The sequence below is a fragment of the Nansenia antarctica genome (genome assembly GCF_963989245.1).
Source record: "Nansenia antarctica genome assembly, chromosome: 3".
NCBI lineage: Eukaryota > Metazoa > Chordata > Actinopteri > Argentiniformes > Microstomatidae > Nansenia > Nansenia antarctica.
This window is the reverse complement of record NC_137688.1, coordinates 45730905-45755691: the sequence shown is the minus strand read 5'-3', so window position 1 is coordinate 45755691 and position 24787 is coordinate 45730905. Positions and strand designations below refer to the sequence as shown.

General features: G+C 42.6%; 1 protein-coding gene across 1 annotated transcript in view; it reads right to left on the bottom strand.

Moving 5' to 3' along the window:
* The window catches only part of mlpha (melanophilin a), a gene marked incomplete at both ends in the record, with an annotated part of 26787 nt that extends 2802 nt beyond the window's left edge, over positions 1-23985 (bottom strand). The window contains 12 exons of the mRNA XM_080527313.1: positions 12408-12569; positions 16681-16851; positions 17809-18039; positions 19306-19386; positions 19987-20180; positions 20422-20530; positions 20809-20898; positions 21342-21400; positions 21594-21635; positions 22347-22459; positions 22701-22922; positions 23876-23985. Of these exons, the coding sequence (XP_080383439.1) occupies positions 12408-12569; positions 16681-16851; positions 17809-18039; positions 19306-19386; positions 19987-20180; positions 20422-20530; positions 20809-20898; positions 21342-21400; positions 21594-21635; positions 22347-22459; positions 22701-22922; positions 23876-23985 (1584 nt within the window). The remainder of the gene's footprint in view (positions 1-12407; positions 12570-16680; positions 16852-17808; positions 18040-19305; positions 19387-19986; positions 20181-20421; positions 20531-20808; positions 20899-21341; positions 21401-21593; positions 21636-22346; positions 22460-22700; positions 22923-23875) is intronic.
* Positions 23986-24787: the final 802 nt, after the last annotated feature.

Genomic DNA, 24787 nt, shown 5'->3' with positions numbered 1-24787 from the left:
AGCACATTCCATACTAAGGGCGTAGCCCAGCAGAGACTAGAGAACACAGATTCTTTTTCCTCCATTTTTCTTCCTTGCCTTTCATCTCTCTCTGTAATAAAGTTGTGATTGCAGAAATCACGAAAGTTAAGCATAGTTTGTTAAAAGTAAAGATAGATTGTGGGCTTTTGATAGATTCAAAGGAAAAGAGGCCAGTCGTTCTGTGAGACATCTGTTTTCTGAGCAGAACACAGGAAGATTTATGACCATCGATAAAACAGCTCTGTGACTCTCGGTCTGCCTGTTTGCATAGAAGACAGAGATCTGTAGAGAACATTTATAGAATGATGTTTGTAAATGACTGTTGAATATTACATTACTTGTTTAAATACTAATTGATTGAATTAATTATTCAGATCATTTCATTGTCTGTTTCACAAAACAATTGATTGATTCCACAGGTTTGGTCAAGTGTCTGTGACTGTCTAATGAAAACTATTCTGAATAACCATTCATTTTGTTTAATATTTTGATAACAGATAATTGACTCCACAGGTTTTAAATCAATGTATATGATGATATAATGAATAATTCTAACTAGTCATTAATTCCTTTCACTTAATAGTTGATTTATTTACAGATTGTAATTAATATTTGTAAGTTACTTTTCAGCATATTGTGATCGCTGAAGCATTGTGTTTGATAGGAGAAAAATAATAGGTTGTGACTTGAGATCACGACAGGGTGTTTTGAAGCAATCGATACCCAAGTCGGTTGCTTGGCGCCATCTAGTGGACAAAACACGACAAGACATTTTAAAACACTAATCCTCAGTGAGATCTATCTGAGGTCGATGAAATAGTCCTTTACATTAATAAATGGATGGTTGTAAATGATTGTAATATATTACATTACTTTAATTAATTTAATTAATTACAAATTGATTGAATTAATTATTCAGATCATTTCATTTTCTGTTTTCACAAAACTTTGATCAATTGTTTTGTGACAATCTAATGATAACCATTCCTTTGTTTGATATGTTGATAATAGCTAATTGACTTCACAGGTTTACATCAATGAAGTGTACGATTGTACAATGACTAAGTCTAATTAATCATTCATTCCTTTCAAATAACAAGTCGATTTCTTTACAGATTGTAATGAATAATTAATCATTCATTCCTTCCAAATAACAAATCAATTTCTTTACAGGTTGTTGTCACTATTCGTATTTTACATCTTTTTATTTCAAGTTCTTTTTCACAGCTTTTGATTAAAGAAGAGCAGAACAGTTTATATCTGAGGATTGAGCAATCAAGGGTTTTGTGAATCAGAAAGCGTGACCTGCCTTTGTAATTTGATAAATTGTGTTGAACAGCCTTTGTAGTTTAATAATTAAAGTTGACCTGAACTATAATTAGTATTGACTGAGCAATTAAGTGATACACATTCATACACAATAAGGGAAAAACATTTAGATTAAAACTAAACTAAATTTGGATTGAATTGAATTGAAATTAAATTGAATTTAAATTTGAATTGAATGATTATTTAGTTATGATTATTAATAATTAATTAATATTAATTAATAGTGATAATTGATTGTTAGTGATTAATTAGTTATGATTATTTAAATAATTTAAATAGAATTGAATTAAAATTTTAATTAAATTTAAATTAAAACACACACACATAGATTACATTTAAGTCAATAATACACAATACCACTGAAACAATCCGTTGTTCTGAATTGTAATGTTCTGTGTAGACAGTTGACGCAGTTAAAAGTTGGACTAGCATCTGTTTAGCAGATACGGCAACAGAAGGTGGGTTGTAAGAAAAGTACACCTTATAGCATATTTTCAGCATATTAAGCAGTATAAATATTTCAGACATGGGAGCCAAACCCAGTAACATTGTGAGGGCTGTTAATACAGACAAGGGAATATTAGCAAATTCATCCCCTGTGGCTATAGTGGAAAAAATGAATCCTCTTGTTAAGGAGATTAGCAAAATGTCAACGAAATGGAATATTCGTTGGGCAGACATTGAACAACCATGGCCAGAAGAGGGCACCTTTGACTTACAATTAATTGCAACATTGGAGATACTTATCAATGCACATAAGGCGCATCAAAAAGGAAAGATTAGATCAGAGAAACGCAGGTTAGAGTTAGCTATTTTAGACCTCTTCAAGGTAGAGGGGCAGAAAGTAGCATTAGCTTGGAATGAGAAAACAGCTCACATGGATCCAGAAAAAAGAGATGAATTGGCCAAAGCAATGGAAGAGAAAGTGAACATTCCATTCTCACACACAGCTCCAATCTCCAGTCCTCCTCCCTATGCCAAGATACTGGAGGACAATTCTCAGCGGATCTACCCTCAGGTCCCCGTCCTAAGTACGAACGGAGCCTTCACTATCAAAGATGGGGGTGATAATGTACTAGAGAGGGGAAGAGCGAAAGTGACCGTGGATTTCGAACCAGAGAACAAGACAGATGACAATGAAGATGGCAGTGGAGGTGAAGGCGAATGTTCCGGTGCTGACAGCAATGCACAGGGAGGTTACAGTGCTCAGATCAGAAAACTAATAGCCAGGGCCGAAAAACAGGGAAGGACAAGACGCTATAAAAAGGGAAAAGAAGAAAGTGGTTCTGAAGATGAGCAGGAGTCTCTGAAAATAGAGAAGAAGAAAGAGAGCTTAAAGCAAAAGAAGAGGATGTCGGAGGAAGAGGAGGAAGAAAGGGTGAAAAAGGATAAGGAGGAGTTAAGAAAGAGGGCAAGAAAACTCCAGAGAAGCCTAAGAGAGGAGGAAAGTTGTATACGACAGATAGAGGAACTGGAAGAACAGATAGCTCAAGTGACATCATTTCATACATCCCAGCCGAACCTCTCAAGAGAATATCGTCAAGTGTCATCACATCATACATCCCAGCCGAACCTCCCAAGGTCTACAGCGACACCAAGGTGGGACGAAAGAACGGAGCCACTAGTAAGCAATTATGGCCTTAGACCAAGAGGGAAGGCATCGGAGGAAGAGGAAATTCAGGGGATCTTCCCGGTGCTGTTTCGAGATAACAAGATAGAATATCGTCCTTGGGGTCATACAGATCTGTCTGAAGTGATCGAAAAACTCCCAGTCCTAGAAGATGGGGGTCACCCTTGGACTAACGAGATGGACGTGAGACTGACAGGGACGCAGGCCGCGATGGGAGACCTGAAAAGACTCTTAGCCTTTATTACAGGATTGGACACCATGCAGGAAATATTGACGAAGGCAGGACTTCATAAATATATCGGTACATCAGTTTATGACCCAGAGCTCTTCGCAGCAAACAGAGGCAGGCTGTGGAAGGCAATCAGAGAGACATACCCTACTCACATTCACCCAGACAATATCATTGTGATGCCACTGGGAGAAGATGAGAATCCCAGAGGTTATGTAGCCCGTGTGCACTCTCAATGGAGAAGTGTGACAGGGAAGGATGCCGAAGATAACCCGTTAGAAAAAGCCATAATCAGGGAAAAGATTCAACAAGGTCTCCCTACCCCAGTTAAGAACAAGTTAGCAGAAGTGGTGGGGCTACGACACATGAACAAGGCTGTTTATATAGACAACGTAGCACACCAAGTAGAATTATTTAGAAAGAAGATTCAGATACAGAAGGCACAAGACGAAGACTCACTCAGAAAACTAACTCAAGTACAATTGACTGAAGGCAAGAAAACCAGAGAGAGAGTGCAGACCATAGCCCTACAGGTCCCATCTCAGCCACAGCAACTGCAAACTGTCCCTCCCCAGTCATACCCACAGGGGCCACAAGGGGGGTATCCATACCCACAGGGGCCACCAGGGGTGCAAGTGGTTCCGTACCAGCCATACAACCAGCCTGGCCAAGGACCACCACAAGAGGGATGGACCGCAGCCGGGAAGAAGATGTTAGGACCATGTTTCCAATGCGGCCAGGATGGACACTTAGCCCGTACCTGCTGGAAGAAGAACCAGGGGGGCGCAGGGGGGAAACAAAAAGGAAGATATAGGCCCCCTGCTACACCGGCTCCAGGAGTGGTGAACCCCTACGGAGGCCCACCAGCTGGGCTATAGGGGTGCCCAGAAGATCCGAGAGGGGGGTGCCAGCTGGTGGTGACGAACAGGCCTGAAGATGAACCTACCATATGGGTGTCGGTCAACCAACGTCCATTAGAATTGATGGTGGACAGTGGAGCAGCCTACACCTGTCTGAAGCCTGAAGATGCCACGCACCTTCCTATGTCTGGGAAATATGTGAAGACAATCGGATTCGAGGGAATTAAACAGCTGATCCCTACTACTGAGCTTGTAAGCTTAGAGTACAAAGGACAGAGAGCAGATCTGTCAATACTTGTATCAGAACACACGCCAATAGGGCTACTAGGGAGAGATGCACTATGCCAATTGAACTGTACAGTGAAATGCACACCTGACGGCTGTCGGGTGACAGTGCCACAAGAGAACAGACAGCTGTCTGTCATGATGGACAACAACGCATCTATGGTGTATTGGGTGGGAGGGCTTAGCCCAGACCTAATGGAACCAGCAAGGATGTGGGACAATTATATCCTGGCACACATGTCCGAGGCCAGAAGGCCTACTGATCCATTGCATTGTACACTCCAGTATTTTAGAGAAGTTGCAGATGCAAACCCAGATGAGTGGCTGAAGCATCAGCCAAAACAGGTACAGCTTAGTACAAGTTGTATAATCCTAGGCCCTCAGGGAGTGGCTATGAAGATAAACAGTGACACTTATCTAGATCAGGAGCATAAGATTGAGGGTAGCATCCCTCATGTGACACTTATGATATCTGAACACTATAAACAGAAGCATTTAGGGGCAATGATGGCAGACTCAGAAAAAGCCAGATTTGTAACGACAAAAGAAAACCCTGCTATCTGGAGGAGCATTGATGGACAGTTCACAAAACTGATGATCTCTGCTCAAGGAATAGGACATCCGCAGACTGTGAAGCTAATGAACCAGCTAATCCTTCCTGTACAACCTGAAAAAGACCTCAGAGAAGAAATGATACAGAATGTGCCAGCAGACCTGTGGGCAAAGAACAGTACAGACATTGGATTTGTGAAATCAGCTCGTCCATTGAGAGTTGAACTCATACCGGGTGCAAAACCTCCTTGGAAAAACCAATACCCATTGAAGCAGGAAGCAATTGATGGAATTGAGCCACAGATCAAAGGATTGTTAGAGGCAGGAGTCTTGAAGATAACTCAATATCCGTTAAGTAACACACCTCTTCTGCCAGTAACGAAACCTGATGGTTCATATCGTCTGGTACATGACCTACGGGCTGTGAATGAGGTAGTTGTCAGCTATCCAGCCGAAGTTCCTGATCCTCATGTGCTGTTGACTCAGATTCCATCTACAGCCAAAGTATTTACAGTGATTGATTTATGCGGGGCTTTCTTTTCTATACCTCTTAGTGTAGAAAGTCAAGGGTTATTTGGGTTTACCTACAAAGGTCAACATTATCAATATACCAGAATGCCACAAGGGTACAAACACAGTCCTCATGTTTTTAATCAGGTCTTGAAGGAGGACTTAGACGGGTTAGGGCAGACGATAAGTAGTACTGCCATTCAGTACATGGATGACATACTCCTTTGTGCCCCAGATGAAGAAACATGTCACAGGGATTCCGTTAAACTGTTAAAGGTTTTGGCGGAGAAGGGACACAAGGTGTCTAAAAAGAAGCTACAGTATTGCCAGGAAAAGGTAACTTACTTAGGACAATCTATTACACAGGGACATCGCAGTGTCACTAACGAACACTTGGAAGCTATTCAGAAGGCTCCAAAACCACGAACGGTTAGGGAAATTATGATGTTTTTGGGCATTACTGGGTATAGTTCAGCATGGGTGGAGGATTACACTAGACTGGTCGCTCCATTGAGGGGGATGATTAAGGAAACAGGTAGTGATAAACTCCAATGTTGCATTACTTGGACAAGGGAAGCTGATTTGGCGTTTGAGACAATTAAACACAAATTACAAGAAGCGCCAGCTTTAGCGCTTCCAGATTATTCCAAAGAATTTGGATTGTATGTTTCTTCTTCAGCCAAAGGGAAGTATGCCTGCGCTGTTCTTACGCAACCAACAGGCATTGGACCTAGTCCACAGCCCATAGCCTATTACTCTGTCGCATATTCAGAGGTAGAAATGGGTTTCGCGCCATGCTACAGAGCAATGGCCGGGGCATATCTTATGTACGAGAAGGCAACAACCTTAACAATGGGGTACCCAATTACCATTCTCTGCCACCACAGTCTAAGGAATCTTTTGAATCAAGGCAAGTATACTTTGACGATGCCTAGGATTAGGAATTATTACAGGATGTTGGAAAGAGAAGATGTAACATTACTAAGATGTAACACACTTAACCCAGCAGAGACCTTGCCAACCCCAGAAGATGGGGAACCACACGATTGTGTGAAGGAAGCTATGAGGTACTCTAAGCTTAGAGCAGATCTACTAGCTTTGCCTTTAAAGGAAGCTGACGTTGAGTATTGGACTGATGGATCTTGTTACCGGGTAGGAGAAAGTTTACGTGCTGGGTATGCCATAGTCCGATCCCAAAATTCAGGGTTCATTGTGGAACAAGCCGAGGCTGTTCCTCAGCCTTGTTCAGCTCAATTGGCTGAGTTAATTGCCCTCACAGAAGCATGCAACTTGGGAACCGGACGAAGAGTGACAGTGTACACCGACTCTGCCTACGCCCATAATGTGTGTCATCTACATGGAGCTGTATGGAAGGGACGGGGTTTTAAGAAAACTGATGGTTCGCCTATTCAGCACCACGCTCAAATCATGAAGCTGTTACAAGCCATGATGAAACCAAGGGAATTAGCCATAGTGAAGTGTGCCGCACACAGATCTGACTCATCACATGTCACACAAGGTAACAGGGCTGCAGATGATGCAGCCAAAGCCATTACAGGAGCAGACAAAGCAGGTAAAGTTCTGCTGGTCACACATGAAGCACAGTTACAGGGCATGGTCACGCTTGAGGATTTGTTGATGTTACAGAGTGGGGCAAATGCGCTAGACAAAAACCTATGGTTAACAAGGGGGGCTAGTCAGGATGACACAGGTCTATGGAGAAATCATGAGGGACTGGTTGTGGCACCCCCAGATTTATTAGGCATGCTGATACAGGAAGCCCATGGATTAGCTCATGTGGCCAGGGGGGAGGTAAGACGCAAGATCACCAAGGAATATGGTTTTTGGGCTCCATATTTATTGGAACAAATAGACCATATCCTTGGTCAATGTGTGGTCTGTTTGAAAAACAATATCAGACCTGGAATACCAGTGGGAACTGGGCATATCCCTACCCCAAACGGGCCAATGAAACACTTGGTGATTGACTATGTGGACATGATTCGTCCTGTTGCAGGATACAGGTACATGTTAGTTGTAGTGGACAGGTTCAGCAGATGGGTAGAAGCATGCCCCACTCGAAAAAAGGATGCTCAGTCTGTAGCAAAGTTCCTATGCAGGGAATTCATACCTAGGTTTGGAATTCCAGATAGGATAGCGTCAGACAATGGTAAGGAATTTGTGGATAAGACGGTAAAGCTTATACTACAAAAGTTGGGAATCAAGCAGAGATTTGGGTGTATTTACTCACCTCAAAGCCAGGGGATGGTAGAGAGGATGAACGGGGTCCTTAAGAACCGTCTTTCTAAGGTCTGTCAGCATACAGGTCTTAATTGGGTGGAAGGACTCCCTCTTGCATTGATGGCCTGTCGTTCCAGTGAGATTCGAGGGCTGCACTTGACTCCCCATGAACTGGCTATGGGGAGAATAATGACAGCTCCCTGTGCACGAACCAGTGGGAAAGGGCCAAGTTTGGCTCTCTTGGAGAGTGACATGAAAGCCTATGTACAGTACATGACTAACCGGCAAAAGAGTATCTCTTCTTATGTGCTCCACAAACAGGAACGTGAAGAGGAGGTGAACGCACAGGAGAGGAAGGACGCGTTGCAACCGGGTGACAAAGTATACGTGAAGGTCTACAGACGGAAGTGGCATGAGGCTCGACGGGAAGGACCATACGAGGTCGTTCGGTGCACTGGGACTGCCATCCAAATCAAGGGGTCCCCCACCTGGTACCACGTTCATCACTGCATCAAGGCACCCAATGAGGACGATGAGGGAGAGCCTCAGCAGGATGGTGAGGAGACCCCTGGGGACGAGGAAGTCCACAGCTTGGACATCCAGGCTGACGAAGATGTTGGTGAGTATCTGCGTCGTGATGCAGATGATGAGGGGGGCCTCGTCCCAGACCCTGTCCAGCCCAGAGACGAGTGGGCCAAGGGAGATCGTGAAGGATCCAGTGACTGCGACACCCCTCTTGGGGGTTCTACCAAGCCTGGTGTTGCCCCTGTTGTCACCCCTTCCGACCCTGACAATGCTCCAGACGGAGATGTCAGCAACCCGGGCGGCTGCCCGGACCAAGGTACCATTGAGAGACACAGACCTGTCAGTGATACACCCCAACCAGACAGATCCCGTGATACACCGAGGCCAATTAGGAGGAAACTCAAGCCATGCCGTTTCAGAGACTAATATACCCCTTAGTGTTCCTACCCCATTGACTTCCTTGGACAATGCTACACTTCACTCACACACTGTTATGCCTGGACGTCAGAAAAGATTTATCACATTAGGTAGAGCTTTTATTTGCCCACATTCACGTTGTACTGTTGATGATTGTTTGATCTATGCCTCGACTGAATTGGCTGAGTGGTACTTACTGGATGCCAAATATATTACACTTACACAACAGTTAATGTCAACACTTGTGACATTAACTAATGTTGACAATGAGGTGAACTCGTATTGGTGTGCTAGACGTAATATCGGTGAACAGGTGTTTGACAAATCCAACAATTTCAAGGACAAAGTTTGTAGTAACATTCCTGACTTTCCACACGACTTTTTGGTGGACTGTAGGGAATTTGTGCATGAATATATTTTTCCAGTTGAGTTACCAGGAAAGGTTAAAAATGTTGCTGTAAAGGCTTCTACGAAGGCGATTGTAGTCGCTACTGACGATTATTTGTTGTATGATTCTAATCACCTGGGGACACGGTCCCACCCTAATTCTGCCACTAGTATCATGAAAGATTTTGCTTCAAAAATGAATTATTCTGATTGCTGGATTTGTCAACAGGTCCCTGTAAGTACATCTGCTCCTATGTTTTTCCCCATACCGTTAACTAAAGCAGAATGGTTTCATTATAATTGGCAGGGTTTAGCCCAATTTGTTTTACAGGGCAAGAACCAGAGCTCTTCTTGTCAGCCCAGCACGATTCTGGTTCCTTTAAATTCTTCCTATGCAGGTGTGGCTATTGGTGTGTTGGAACGTCTGACAGCAGCAGTTAACGAACACCATAGGCCTAGCGGTGTGGGGAAGGTTATTATTGATAGGCTTACACATTTGTCACAACCAACAGGTCCGAAGAAGATATATATTATCCAAGCTATGTTCGTTCAATTGAATGGTACTGCATTGAGTCCTCATCTGTTATGTTCTGGGAGTGTGACTTCTACACGGTGGAGAGGATCAGTTGTTATTTCTGGATTGAAATGTAAAGTTGTTGATTGTGCTATGGTGCCTCAAATGAAATTACATGATACCAATACTACCAGACGGCAGAAAGGCACCACGCAGCTTAAGGTCATGCCTCTCGTAAATATTACAACCTGTATTGACATACAATCTCGGCTCAAGGGCAGCGCGCTTCGTCAGCTAGGGGCCGCGTCTTGTATAGGTGGTGTCATTTTCCCGTATCCTGGTACGGAGCTTCAACTCCCGGAGGGTGTGTTTCTTGTGTGTGATAATAATGCATTCTCTAAGCTTCCTGCTTTGAGTGAGGGACTTTGTTATTTAGCTCATCTGATACCTTTGATTAGGAAAGTTACTCGGGAAGAGATGTCTGTACTTCACAAACAAGCAACCCATCGTAGTCGTAGGGCGTTATCTACCGCTCAGAAGTTTTTTGGCCTAATATTCCCAAGTTATGGTGTCTACAACTCTCAGACTGAATTAAGTGCCCTATCATCCGTTCTTGAAAAACACATTAATGCTTCGGATGCTGTAGTATCTGCCCTGGCTACTGAATTGACTGAAACTAAGAATGTAGCTCTCCAAAATAGAATGGCTTTGGACATTATTTTGGCCAGTCAGGGTGGTACTTGTGCTTTGATAGGCGGTGAATGTTGCAGTTATATTTCGGATTCTGGTAACGCTCTGTATGATTTCCATGAATCTAACAAGAAGGGTATAGAGGATTTACGTAAAGAACACGGTTGGAATACATTGGATTTCTTTGATTCTGCTTTTTCAGGTATTGGTAATATGATCAGGTCCGTCGCTATTATTCTTGTTGTCATTATCATCTGTATTATGTTACTTGGTATTTTAATCAAATGTTTTGGAAAGTGTATTTCTGATGTTCCGGTTAATGCTTTAATGATGGCCGACATAGCTGATGAGCAAAAGCTGGATTCTGCTTTGCTTTCTGATTTTGTTTCCTCTTTTGATGATTTGTTTATTAAGTGATGTTTTGTGATTGTTTGCTTCGGTTCCTGTTTGTTTCTTTCTATATCATGTGATTGATGTCGGTTGTGAAGTGATGTAATGGTTACGCGACAATGGAAGCTCCTGACTATGAAAGTGTTATCAATCTGAGACAGCGGTAAAGGCTGTTCTCCAACTGGGGCCATGTGCTAGCAACCTCTGACCCTGCCGCTTCGGACGAGGGAAACATCGGTCGTTGGAAATTTCTGTATCTCAGTTTTTGTATTATGCATGATGAACTGAGTGATGTGTTGATGTGTTGATGTGTTGATGTGTTGATGTGTTGATGTGTTGATGTAGTTGATGGGTTGATGTAGTTTTTCTGTCTGTCGTTTAGTTTCGGAACACACTCTGCGTGTTCCGAGGGGGGCTGTGTAGTGTATTTTCATATGACGTGGCCATGGCAACCCAACGGCCACGTAGTGAAAGCAACATAGTAGGAGACTCTGTTTGACTCCTTCTTTACTCATCCAGGGCTTGCTTGAGGGCAGAAACATATTTGTCATTTATCTGATTCGTTCCCCTATTCACTAGATAACCGTCCGTTTGTGTTGTTTCTGTTAGGAGAAATAGGGAGAGACACACGGTGGCCTTTTGACAATGCATGTGCAGAGGATGGAATGTCATCATGGGAGGATAATTGCATTGGGGTCGAGTCAGCAAGACGGCCATAACATAGGTTACATTGGAATTGTATTAGAACATAGGGTGAGTTGCATTATAATAAGACAATGACATCCTATTTGCAGGACGGAGAATGGCCTCACCTACTCACTGGTATGCTTTGTATTCAACCAAATTAAAGTAACGTGGACTCTGTTTAGTTGGCTCAGCGAAATAATAGTGACAGGGTATAAAGTCCGCTACGTAGATGGACTCTTTCTCTTTATTTTTTCACATCCATCCTGTGACCGATTCGGACCATCAGCTCCATTTGAGGGGCCATGCTGTGTAACCTGCTTTTTTGAATAAACAAGTCTTGCTCAAATTTGCTCAAGAATTCTTCTTCATTTTTAGTAAGTAACAGATACCAAAATATATACGAAAACTGCTATTAGCATTTTGATAATATTTAATATATCAATCATATTTTTGTAGAAGTGGGTATTGCTTTGGCGAGAGAGAGAGAAAGAGAGAGTGATAAATTGACAAATATCATTCAATAAAACACAGTAAAAGGCCACTCTAAAATGTACAGTTTTATCACATAGCACAATGCCACTGATGTCGCAAGTTTTGAGGGAGTGTGCAATTGGCAGGAATGTCCACCAGAGCTGTTGCCCGTGAATTGAATGTTCATTTCTTTACCATAAGCCGTCTCCAAAGGCGTTTCTGAGAATTGGAATTGGAAACGACTTTGGAGATGGCTTATGGTAGAGAAATTAACATTCAATTCACAGGACATTCCTGGAGTCAGCATGCCAATTGCACGCTCAAAACTTGCGACATCTGTGGCATTGTGCTGTATGATAAAACTGCACATTTTAGAGTGGCCTTTTATTGTGACCAGCCTAAGACACATCTGTGCAATAATCATGCTGTCTAATCAGCATCTGGATATGCCACACCTGTCAGGTGGATGGATTGTCTCTGCAAAGGAAAAGTGCTCACTAACACAGATTTAAATTTGTGAACACAATTTGAGAGAAATAGGCCTTTTGTGTACATAGAAAAAGTCTTAGGCCTGTGATTTCAACTCGTGAAAGATTTACTGAACAGAAGTTTGTCTACTATCAAAACAGGTATGCTTTGACAGTAGATTGCTGTTGAGGCCTTGCCTACCTCACTCTCTGTGCTCTGCACTCTGGCTGCCGTTATGGCCACCACGTCTTCCAGCTCAGAGAGATCTGATTCTGTGTTGATTCCAAATTGGTTCTTGGCACTCTGCTCCAGGTGTCTCAACTTCTTCTCCAGGTCAAATGAGTTTCCTGCTGCCATGTACACCTGTGCAAGGACAGAGGAGAATCACACAACAATATATCAATATATTATCAGCTCCTAAGCTATAGCTGTTAATATTTGGTACTGGGGGAAACAAAGCCAATCTCTGCATTCAGATAACACAAATGTGACACGGTCTGGTCAATTGGTCCGCATGTCAGAAATTGTGAAACCTTGCAAACGAGCGTAACAAATCTTGTTGTGAAAATATGTGTTTTTCGTTTTTTTTGCATGTTATGAAAACTGAAGTGTTGAAGAACCCACTCAATATAATAAACAACACTTTTACATTCACTAAATAATGAATTTGTTAGCAAACTTTGCTTGTTTTTGGGGGCGTTTTCCAGTAGTGTGGGGGCATATTCCCTTAGATTCAGCCACACCCACACCCCCACAAATAGCTGTGTGTGTGTGTGTGTGTGTGTGTGTGTGTGTGTGTGTGTGTGTGTGTGTGTGTGCCTGTTTGTTTACAAGACGGATGCTGCCATCAATGACTGTATCCACAAAGAAGGTTTCGTCGATCAACATACTATTCACGGGACTGGGGTCTGTCGACATACCTTCTGCTTTGTTTTTGGGTAAGTGTGAGTTACATGAGTTCTTTACTTAGCTGTGTGTGTGTTTACTAGGCTAGCTTGTTAGCTAGATAGCTAGCTTTGTTAGAGAGCTGACTTGGCGTGGTTTTGTGTGTTTGCATGAACGTACACAAATGATTGTGTGTGTGTGTGTGTGTGTGTGTGTGTATGTTTACTACGCTAGCCAAACAGGGGGCCGTTCCACTAAAGTGGATTAGTATATCGGCGATTGAAAGAAATCAGGCGATCAGGCAACTCGCGATTGGAATTCAAGCCTCAGGTGATTCCTCGAACGAGGATCAGGCTTGTGTCATCAGTGTTCACAGAACACCGGCTTAGAAATCCTCTATATGGGCGCGTGCACGCAGACATAAAGGGCCCCGAAGAGTCGATCTGTCGAAATGAAGATACTCCACTCTGCAGGGGTCCTACATTTGCGCAGCATTCCGAATTATTGATCTTTATGAAGACGGAAAAATAAGATGTAAAATAGTGCAATACTGCCGCAATTAACAAGGCGAGGGAAATGGTTTGGCAAGAAATTGCTGACCGATTAAATGCGTAGGTCATACTAGCCCCAGTTATTGTTATATGTTCATATTTTAATAAATGAATATTACTACTGTGGTGATATCAGCAGCAGGCTACAAACCGTCATATCGCCACAATGGCCTAGTGGTATCGACCGCTGCCATAGTATTTATTCGTCATTTTTAGACGGTGGTTCAAATCCCTCTTCGGACACACTTTTTACTGCATTTCGTTGTCTGAATCTAATCTAAAATCTCATCTAAAAAGGTATGTAGGCTATAAAATGATGGTGCAGGCTAATTTACAAGAACTGACACGATTACAATGGTGTTTGAAGCCTTTGCATGAATACTTCGGTTAAATGTAAAAAATAAAAATAAATCACTAAAATTAAGTCTCGAACTCGCAACCTTCGGAACTCTAGCTGGTTGCCTTAACCACTGCGCCAGCCCGACCGCTGTGACAAAAGCAATGCAAGTTGATAGACATACCTATTTATTTATTTATTTTACACTTTTTAATTTATTTATCTATCGATCTATCTATCACACTTTCAAAATATCAGGTTATCTATCACACAATCAAACTATCTATCTATCGATCGATCACACTTTCAAATTATCAAATTATCTATCTATCACACAGTCAAACGATCTATCTATCGTGTGAATCGTGTGAAGTGGGAACTAATATTTCCTAAAAGACACTTGAGGAACTGTCGTTCGGGATGTAGTTTCCGCCTGTGAGCCTTTTTTGACGCACGCATTACCTTAGCCAGTCTCTTAGCCTGCTCGCAACCAGAATAACTCGGGAGGCTATGTTGCATAGCAACCAAACAGCGAATTATTTGAGCCACATTGATGGCACCGAACGCAAGATAAAATTATCGCAGATTAGAACTTTATCGGGGATTAGAAGATAATCGACCTTCGTGGAATAGGCCCCAGGTGTTAGCTTGTTAGCTAGCTAGTTAGCGTTATTAGAGATAGAACAGATTATAGAAAAGGTAAATGCTTTTGTAATGAACGGTAATGTTGTGTGGAATCAACAATAATGATTCATTCACGAACTGCGCATCACTCATATTTAGCAGCTTGATGTATGGATACTGCTGGATGTATGGATAATACTGTGGATTGAAATTATTTTACTACCCTACTTCTTTCTGTGCAGTATGTGTATACAGGATGACTTCAACAAGTACCATTATGTTCATGAGAGTCTATAGCCCCTTTCACACATACAAGCCTTCCCAGTAGATTCCATGCAATTTCCTGTGTCGGAGTATGTCTGAATGGTTCTGACCAGGGAAATCCGCTCAGGCAATTACCCTGGTCGAGACCATGTATAATTCCATGCAATTTACTGGGTCGCTGTATGTCTGAATGGACCCTGATTATTGCCTGGTCCATCTCCTTTCACAGCTGTCCTGCATCGCGCAACCAGCAGGGCAGAGCACATAAGAACTGCCAAAGACTCAGAATATCGCTACTGCTAAATATAATTCCACAACTGGACACTACTTAATTTCCAATCATAGTGGAGGCATGATATATGGCATAGATCCTTATATCCCACACTTTTTTTCAAAGGATGCGAAGTTCTAATGTAGCCTATGGAGATGTTGTAGTTGATCCCAAAGTCTGTTCAAACCCAGGCAGCGAGATCAGCAGGAAAACACAACTAGATCTTCTATAATTCTAACTGGATAGTACTTCGTTTCAAGTCATAGTTAGCTAGATTACTTACTTAGCTAGCTTACTTTTAGTTATCAAATGTACATTTTGTGATATAGGCGTAGTGCACACACACCGTCTCCTCTCAGCTGTCTTGCATCGCACATCGCGCATATGTCTAATTGAGTCAACTCGTATTATGCTTATCACCAAGTTCTCCCATACTGTCCTTATGGACTAGTATAGTATTGTAACGATCCTGTATGAGGCCCCGTTAACAGCTCCTCCAAGGGAGTTAACTCTCTTGGTATAGTGGTTAGCGCGGCCGTCGGTTATGCGGGAGATCGGGGTTCGACTCCCGCATGGGGCGAGTTACACTAGAAGATTCCCGTTCGCTACACTGGTGTCAGAAGTGGGATGGAAGGAAGGCCATCGGAGAGGCGTGTCCACGTGAGGGACTTGACATAGTGAAGCGTGAGGGCACGCTCTCCCGAACGGTGAGGATAGTGTAACGATCCTGTATGAGGCCCCGTTAACAGCTCCTCCAAGGGAGTTAACTCTCTTGGTATAGTGGTTAGCGCGGCCGTCGGTTATGCGGGAGATCGGGGTTCGACTCCCGCATGGGGCGAGTTACACTAGAAGATTCCCGTTCGCTACAGTATGTTTATATCAACGGTAATCAAGTGCTTTAGTTGGCGAGCGCACTTGGTGATGGTAAGCACTCGTAATACGAGTTGACTCGCTGGAATGAGACAGGCACGCAAGACCGCCACACACCACACATCTGCCATATCATACCTCCGTTCCACATGTATTCATCATCATATTTTTCAATATAAAACGGAGGTATGATATGGCAGATATATATGGTACATGGCAGTCCCACGTGTCCGTTCCACTCCAGTTGTGCATCCAGTTGAATGCATGCAATGATTCAAGTAGATCGCGCAACCAGGGAATTGCCGACATGTGTGAAAGGGAGCAACACAGGAATCTACCGGCATTTGTGAATGTGTGAACGGCGAAAATGGCCCATCGGCACAGCTTGGGATTCCATGGAAATTACAGGGAACTATGTGGTATCAACATTCAAATACGCATATCTTCTTAAACTTTTTTCAGATGTCAATGTATGACACATCATTTGAAAGCTTACAATCTGCCCTTTGACCATGCCCTACTTGCAGACCAAAACACCAGACCCTGTCACAAATGTCTCACATGCTTTAAAAAAGGGCATACACGGGCATAGCTCTAGACCTACACTTGACACACAGCTATTTGGATGACATGATAGTTAAGGGGAAAAGAGGCGTGCGATTTTCGGCTTACATTTTCCTCAAGATCTCTGTAAGCGTCATCTGCCTGCTTTACATCAGTCCCAATTAAGTGGGATCTGGCAATAGGCTTTGAGTAGCCGAACTCGGTCATTGCGCTTTCAGTGGCATTAATGGTTCTTAGAAACTCTGTGGTGATGTCACAGAGGGCCGCCGCTGTGGATCTCTGAAAGCCATGCAAAGGGAACAGGGAACAATTAGCTGAGGGGAAAGACCAACAACTAACCTAACTATTCATCACTACTGTACCTCAAAAGTACATCCCATAGACTGATTGTAGAGGAGTGGAGAGGACCTGAATCTGTGGTCAGCCATTGACATACAGTTCCAAACCTAGAAAGCCTAGAAGTTACGCCGTCAAAACGTTTGCAGCTGAGTGGATGTGACTACCATCAGGGGTCATATTTTGGAAATGTACCTCATTGCAGAGGTACATTGATGTGACATGGTGCTCTAGCATCGTCCTGCGATAGGATTGTCACATTTACTGTACAGCAGCAAGTCATGCAGGATATTAAACATTTCTGCAGACAGAACTGTATACAGTAGGTTACAAATCATTATTCGGCCCAAATGAATTTAATATTATATTATAATCAAGCTTATGCAACACATACAGTAGCTGTCCCTGTAGATTATATTTTGTACACAATTATTTAAATCATTGAGGAATTTACAAATTGTGACTTAAATAAATCAACGTCTGTCAAATATGGCATTAGATGTAAAAGGATATTTTATGTTCACAAATTCATTGGGGTCTCACAACAAATGTGTTACTACTGTATGCCAATCCCAACATTCACAGGAGTTCAAAAGACCCGCAGATGCTTTAAGGCACAAGATCAAGAACATTATCGACACGCCTCTCTTGGCAAGAATTAAAGAATTTTATGCTGAAAAACAACTACGCCTTGAAAACCTCCACAGCTGCACAATATCTTTTGATGAACGTTTCAATACAAACACCATTCCAATATCTACGGATATCAAAGATCTTCATCCTACAAGAGAACATAACACGATCCAGCTAAAGCTTCACTTTAGAGCTGACAGACAGTCAGTGTGTGCCTGAGAGGAGCAGGTCCTGTCCCCCCCACACCCCTGCCAACCCAAATCTCACCTTCTGGGCCTCTGTGGGCATTTCATCCTCACTGGAGGAGCTCAGTGCAGGCTTCTGTGGAGGTGGGGCTGATGAGGGGCCGCTTTTGCATGGGGTGGTCCCCTTGGAGTGGATGGTCTTCTTCCCCCCCTCCTCGTCTGAAGAGAGGCCCTTGTCACCAATGTTCCGCCCCAGCTCGCTAAGCTTCCTCCTCAGCTTCTCCTCCTCCCGTTGAGCTTCAGTCTGGGATTCCTCCTGCCGGTAAAGACCTAGGGTGAATCTGAAAACTATCCAATCAGATCTACACGTGTGTCTTGGGGATAGGGACCGACTTGGAATTCAGCATACTGAACTCTATGTCCTGTGTTTCCTTTAAAAGTGTCCTTATGCTAAACTTTATTTTGTTGTACGGTACTTGTACTCTGCGATGACAATAAAGTTTAATCTAATCTAATATAATATAATCCAATAGAAATCTCCTGGGTCTCTTTCGCAGTATGTTTTGGGTCATTGTCCATCTATACTGTGCAGCGCCTGACTTTGGCTGAATCTGAGCAGACAGTATATCCCAAAACACTTAAGAATTCATCAGGCTGCTGTCTTCTGTCACATCATCAATAAACATTAGTGACGCAGTGCCATTGGAAGCCATGCATGCCCATGCCATCACACTGCCTGTGTAAAACACACTGCCTGTGTAAAACTATGTTTTACATATGATGCGGTATCCTTCGGATCATGAGCTATTCCAAGCCTACTCCATACTTTTTTCTTCCCATCATTCTGGTACAGGTTGATTTCATCTGTCCAAAGAATGCTGTTCCAGAATTGGGCTGGCTTTTTTATGTTTTTTGGCAAAGTCTAATCTGGCCTTTCTATTCTTAAGGCTTATGAATGGTTTGCACCTTGTGGTGAACCTTCTGTATTTGCTCTTGTGAAGTCTTCTCACTTGGCTGGATGTTGTGAAGTTTTTTTTTGTTACCATGTAAAAGATCCTGCGATCATTCACCACTGTTGTCTTCCGTGGAGGTCCAGGCCTTTTTGTGGTGCCAAGCTCACCAGTGCTGATTATTAAGTGTTCATTTATTAATTCAGAATGTATGTATGATTTGGCCACTCGTAATGTTCCCGCTATTTCTCTGATGGATTTCGTTAGAGTGAGTGAGTTTGTTTTTGCAGCATAAGGATGGCCTGTTTCACATGCATTGAGAGCTCCTTTGACCACATGTTGTGCGTTCACAGCAACAGCTTCCAAATGCAAATGCCACACTTGGAACCTGCTTAATTGATAAAGAAATAACAAAGGAATAGCCCATACCAGTCCATGAAACAGATTTTGAGTAAATTGTCCAATTACTTTTGTTCCCTTGAAAAATAAGGGGCTATAAATGTATAACACATCATTTGAAATCTTACAATCTGCACTTTCATAATCTGGACAAAACTGAAAAATGACCATGCCCTACTTGAGGACCTTTTCACCAGACACTGTCACAAATGTGTTTTCCCCTTGCTTACCTCATCAGTTGGGCTCATCTTCTCCTCCAGACGGTTTAGGAGACTCTCAAGGGCTGACATGCGTTTGGAAAGCTCATTAATCTACAAAGAATTGTGACAAATTCATTAATTAATTTTCGTACTTCATTCATTTATTTTGCAAGTATAAATATGGCCCTCATCGATCCATATTGGTGCTGTGAAAACCCATCACCTGACAAATTAGATCTACTTCTAAAGCTCCATTTGAAATCAATCCTTGAATTTGCCAAATGACTTGAGATGAACATTTTCCACTGGCTCAATTGTTGTTGATGAGGATATTTGCTTCAATCCTTGAATTTAGAGGAGACACAAGTCGACCCCTGTTTGGCACACACTGTGGAGAAGTTCTCATCATCAAGGTTTGAGTTTAGTAGAGCACTGTAAACTGTAGAGAAGCATGGCAGAAACCTTTCCCCCCTCTCTCTCTGCCTCTCTCTGTCTCTCTCTCTGTCTCTCTCTCTGTCTGTCTCTCTCTCTCTCTCTCTCTCTCTCTGTCTCTCTCTCTCTGTCTGTCTCTCTCTCTCTCTCCCTTTCTCCTCTCTCTCTCTCTCTCTCTCTCTCTCTCTCTCTCTCTCTCTCTCTCTCTCTCTCTCTCTCTCTCTCTCTCTCTCTCTCTCTCACACACACACACACACACACACACACACACAGCTGTACCGGTGGAGGTGCGACCCCCAGGTTCTCCTGAGAGGATGCTCGACTGGGTCGGCGACGTTGGGGTGCTTGGTACATGGGCATGGGGTAATCCTCCTCCTCTGAGGTGTCCATATACTGCTGGCGGGCCATGGAGGAGCTGATCTTGGACAAGGAGCGGGCACGCACCATTCTGTTTTCAGCTAATTGACCTTCATCTGAGGAGCAATGCTTTGGCTATAGGGTTATTTTTGCAAATGTCATCTTAAGCAAAACATGTAATACTGCTATAATACTGTTATTGCATTACATTACAAATAATATTAATATGTATGTGTGTGGGTGGGTGGGTGGGTGTGTCTGTGTGTGTGTGTGTGTGTGTGTGTGTGTGTGTGTGTGTGTGTGTGTGTGTGTGTGTGTGTGTGTGTGTGTGTGAGTGTGTGTAAATGTGGTATTTACCGGGGCGCATGTACTTGTCCACACTCTTCCTGCGGAGCATCATGCGTTGGTGGTACATATCCTGGTAGTCCATTTCGTTCCTGTACCCGCCTCGTTCTTCCGGGATGAACTGGAAGCAAGAGGTGACTTAACAAACATTATAACACACTGTGACTTATACCTTTAACATGTGGTATCAGTATGCTAAGTTTTTGAAAATGAATAAAGATTTACCATGACATTCTGGGAATGCAGCACAAATAGTTTCAAGCATAACATAACATTTCACTTAGTATAATTAGGGAAGTATGCCAATAATTATATCTATGGATAACTGTGGTGATAATATAATTATAATTAATTATTGTGAGGTGAGAGTAGAACACAACGGCTATGTCATCTGGCTACCTGAACAGACTGTCGGCGAGAATGGGGATAATAATCTTCCAATTCGAAGTCCATGGGGTGAACAGAGAGCAGACGCTTGTTTTTTCGCATCTGAAAAGCAATGGTAGCGAGATAAAGAGCTATTGAGGGCTTATTCATCGTCCTCCTTGTGGAGGGTCAATGCCAGCCAAGTGCCCTGCAGCCCGACTTCCCAACAACAACAACAACAACAACAACAACAACAACAACAACAACAATGAATAGAGATGAACCCATTTTAAATGTCATCACTGCGTTGTATGGGACATTTATCACTGTGTTGATTTTATAAAAAACATTGTATGCTTTTTACTAAACATCCTGCAGTATGTGTACTGTAGAGAACAGAGATGGGGTGAACTCCATTAAAAAAGGATAAACATCAGAGTTATCAATCAAGGAGTTGAAAGCACATAACTAGGTTAGTTGAATCTAACAGTAGTACATATTCTAGAGAATATTAGAATATAGGCAGCTAGGTGCTCTACAATTAATCTGAGAGGTGGAAATTGTACCATTCTGTATCGCTGAGCTTCTGCTTCTGCATAGTCCTCTTCATGACCATTGTAAACATCTAGAGAGGGAGTTGTAAGAGGTCATCCACAACAATTCTGTAATGACTTTCATTTCTTCTGTGACCAAGACTGTGGCTAAGACGATTAAACAAGAAGTGGGAAACATGGCATCACTCAACAAAAAAAAAATGTTTCGAAAATGTTTTAAACGTTTTCCACTCTGTTCACGATGACTGTGTTTGTTCCACTCACTGCGGACATCAGGCATACTTTGTGTGTCATCGTCACGGGAACCTGCAAAAACAAAGATGAGTAGACAGTAGTCACTTCCTTTATGACAAGCTATTGATATCTACTCTCTGCTCAAATACATTCCCATGTCTACGAATGATCTGACATCAGCACATGGATTCACAAGATCCAGTAAACAGAGAGACTTAAACAAATATGGTATCATACAGTTTTCACCCTAATGCTTCCAATACCACAAGGGAAAATATAATATAATATAATATATTAACTCATGACAGCATCCTTGCACTGGCTGGGCCTCTCTTGAAGCTATAACTATATCCCTTTGATGTCTCTGCTAAAGTGCATATACAAAAGGCTTTCTGTTCCACACACTTCGGTTCTACATGTGACCATATGTCATCATGCCACAGGCAAGCTACCCCTGGGTGAACTAGCTAGCTCAATGCGTCGTCCTTTATTACTCCCACAGCCACGTCAGGTGTGACTCTCCTGATGATCTGGTGACAACATGTGACGCAACTGATTATAACGCAGCAAATTTCTATCTCTCAGTGCCTTGAGAGTACTGTAAGTGTACTTGGGTCGAGTCTTTTCATCTGTTGAGGTAAAACATTGTTTTCAAGCTATTTGAAACCTACACATAGCAAATATCCTCATCAACAACAATTGAGCCAGTGGAAAATGTTCATCTCAAGTCATTTGGCAACATATATATAGCAGTATGTATAGTTTGTGCAATATAGAACCCACTCTCTCCATTGAGTCGTTTGTAGAGTGACTTCATCACTTTGGCACTGCCGAATCGCTTGAAACGGGTGCGCACATTGTCATGGTACCATCCTGCCGTGCCGATTTTCAGGACCCTGCGTACAACAGAGGAGACACTCCAATCTCTCGACATGGACCTCACAGCACAGCACAGAATGTCTGCTAGTATAGTCATGGAGTCGGAACTGGCAACTGGAGGGCTGTTGTATGCAAATCCCAGATACCCTCTACCTCCATTCTGCTCTTGAGCGAGGAACTTAACCCCCAAACTATAGCGCCAGGTACGCTGCACCTAAGCTCACTTTAGCCTGTGTGCCTCTTAATTTTGGTTCTCACCTGGTCATCCGGCAGGGGTCGCACACCCATCCATGGTCCTTCTTGTTGTAGCGGCTGCAGGCTTTGCAGACATAGAGCTTGCAGTCCAAGCACTCGCGCTTGCTGTTCACCAGGAACTTGAAGGGTTGCAGGCAGCGGATACAGTGGGAGTCCACCAGACAGGTCTCAGAACCCAGTAGCTCCCGTTTACTGTCCTCCTTCTCTATCTTAGTCTTTAGTTCCCTATGGGAAAAGAGGAGAAGAGATAACATGAGAGGAGAGGAGAGGAGAGGAGAGGAGAGAAGAGGAGAGGAGAGGAGAAGAAAGTAACCTTTACTGCAACTCTATGGAATCATGCATTGAGTCACCTTTATTGTAGCTCTATGTCCATTTTAGGGCAACATATCCTAAGTAGTACTCAATAGATGCCATATTTTTCTCTTACTTAAGCAAGCCCTTTTTCAGGTCCCTCACCCACATCTCTCACAATATTTCAACACATTATGCCAGCTAAGTATACAAGCAATATGACTACATGGAATCATGCTTAGTTTTTTGGGGGGGAAATGATGTTGCCTACAATTAAATTACAGAAAACCAAACAACCCAGACATAGAAGTATGAAGATGTGGGGCTAAGACAGAGGAGTCTTTGTCCTGGAGAGAATAGCCCTCACAGCATCTTGTTTTCAGGGACACTGTGCAGTGAAACCAGGCCTTGTGACTTTGCCATGATCACCGTGATGAGCTGACTCACAACAGCAGGCTTTCACACTTGCATTCCTTAGCCCAACACACACACACACACACACACACACACACACACACACACACACACACATACATATAAACAAACACGCACACACACATACATACATAGAAAAACACACTTACAAAGCCACTTACTGACCCAAACTGATTTGAAAGATAAATCATCCATGCCTTTTTAGGTCAATAACCTGGTCTATAACCTGATTTACAAAGGATGCTAACAGCGGACTCATGTACTCCTCTGATGTACCATTGAAACACATGACCAAATCGTTCACTCTCAAACGTAACAAGTCTCAAACGTCAATGAGAGAAGCTTTCAATTATCATTGACAAGATTGACTCAAGGCATTTTCCTATCTATAAACTTCAGGAGGAATACATTTTTCATGTATGATTTTCAACATCATTCCAAAAGTGACCCACCCCAGTCTTTCTTCTTCCAACTTCCTCAGGTTGAAGTCTCTCTGAATAACCTCCCAAACATGCTTGGCTTCCTCGTCTGTGAGCCTGGACAGGTCCAGTTTATTTTCCATGGTGGAGGACAACTAAAAAGTATTTCCCTGTAGAAAATAAGAGATGATCCCTGCAAAAAGCAAGTGAGAATCCAACTCTTCACAGCCTCAGGCCTGGTTGATAGCTGATAAAGATGTAACAAAACATTTTATTTTCAAATGTATATTTAGGATTAGTTTTATTTTTGTTCCAAAAAGCATTGCCTGCAATTCTATGATAAAGGGTTAGAGACCCTAGTCACAAAATAGAAGGCTTGAAAAATGACAGTCAGGCTTACAACCATTCATTATGTATTGATTTTTTAGGCCAACAGCAAATTTAGCAAAACCACATTCATGTCATTCTGCAAAGAATGCGTTATCTAAATCAATATAGCAAATTATTAGGTGGGTTAAGTGCATTATGATTATACATGTTGTATTTACCAGAAAGTTAATTTAACGGAACGTAGTCTTAGACATTGGAATGCTGGAGGAATTCTTCCCCAGTGCGAAACGCAATCCGTGATCTTGTCACCATGCATCATTCATTTTAAGAAAACACATGCATAACTTACAAAGGTGCAAGGAATTCACTACTGACTGTAAATACACACAAACAATTATAGTGCGAGTAAGGGATAAAGATGGGTTTTATAAAGTAAGTTACCCTTACCCGTAAAGCGCAGACAGTTGTAAATCACTTAATCGCTTAATTCCCTGGGAGTAGCGGCAACAAATTTGCGACTGAGGCGAAGTATAATGAATGAGTGAAGTTAATCACATGCCTTGTATTCCAAGAGAGAGGTATGAGAGCAACCTATCTCCTCCTCCAAGTAGATAT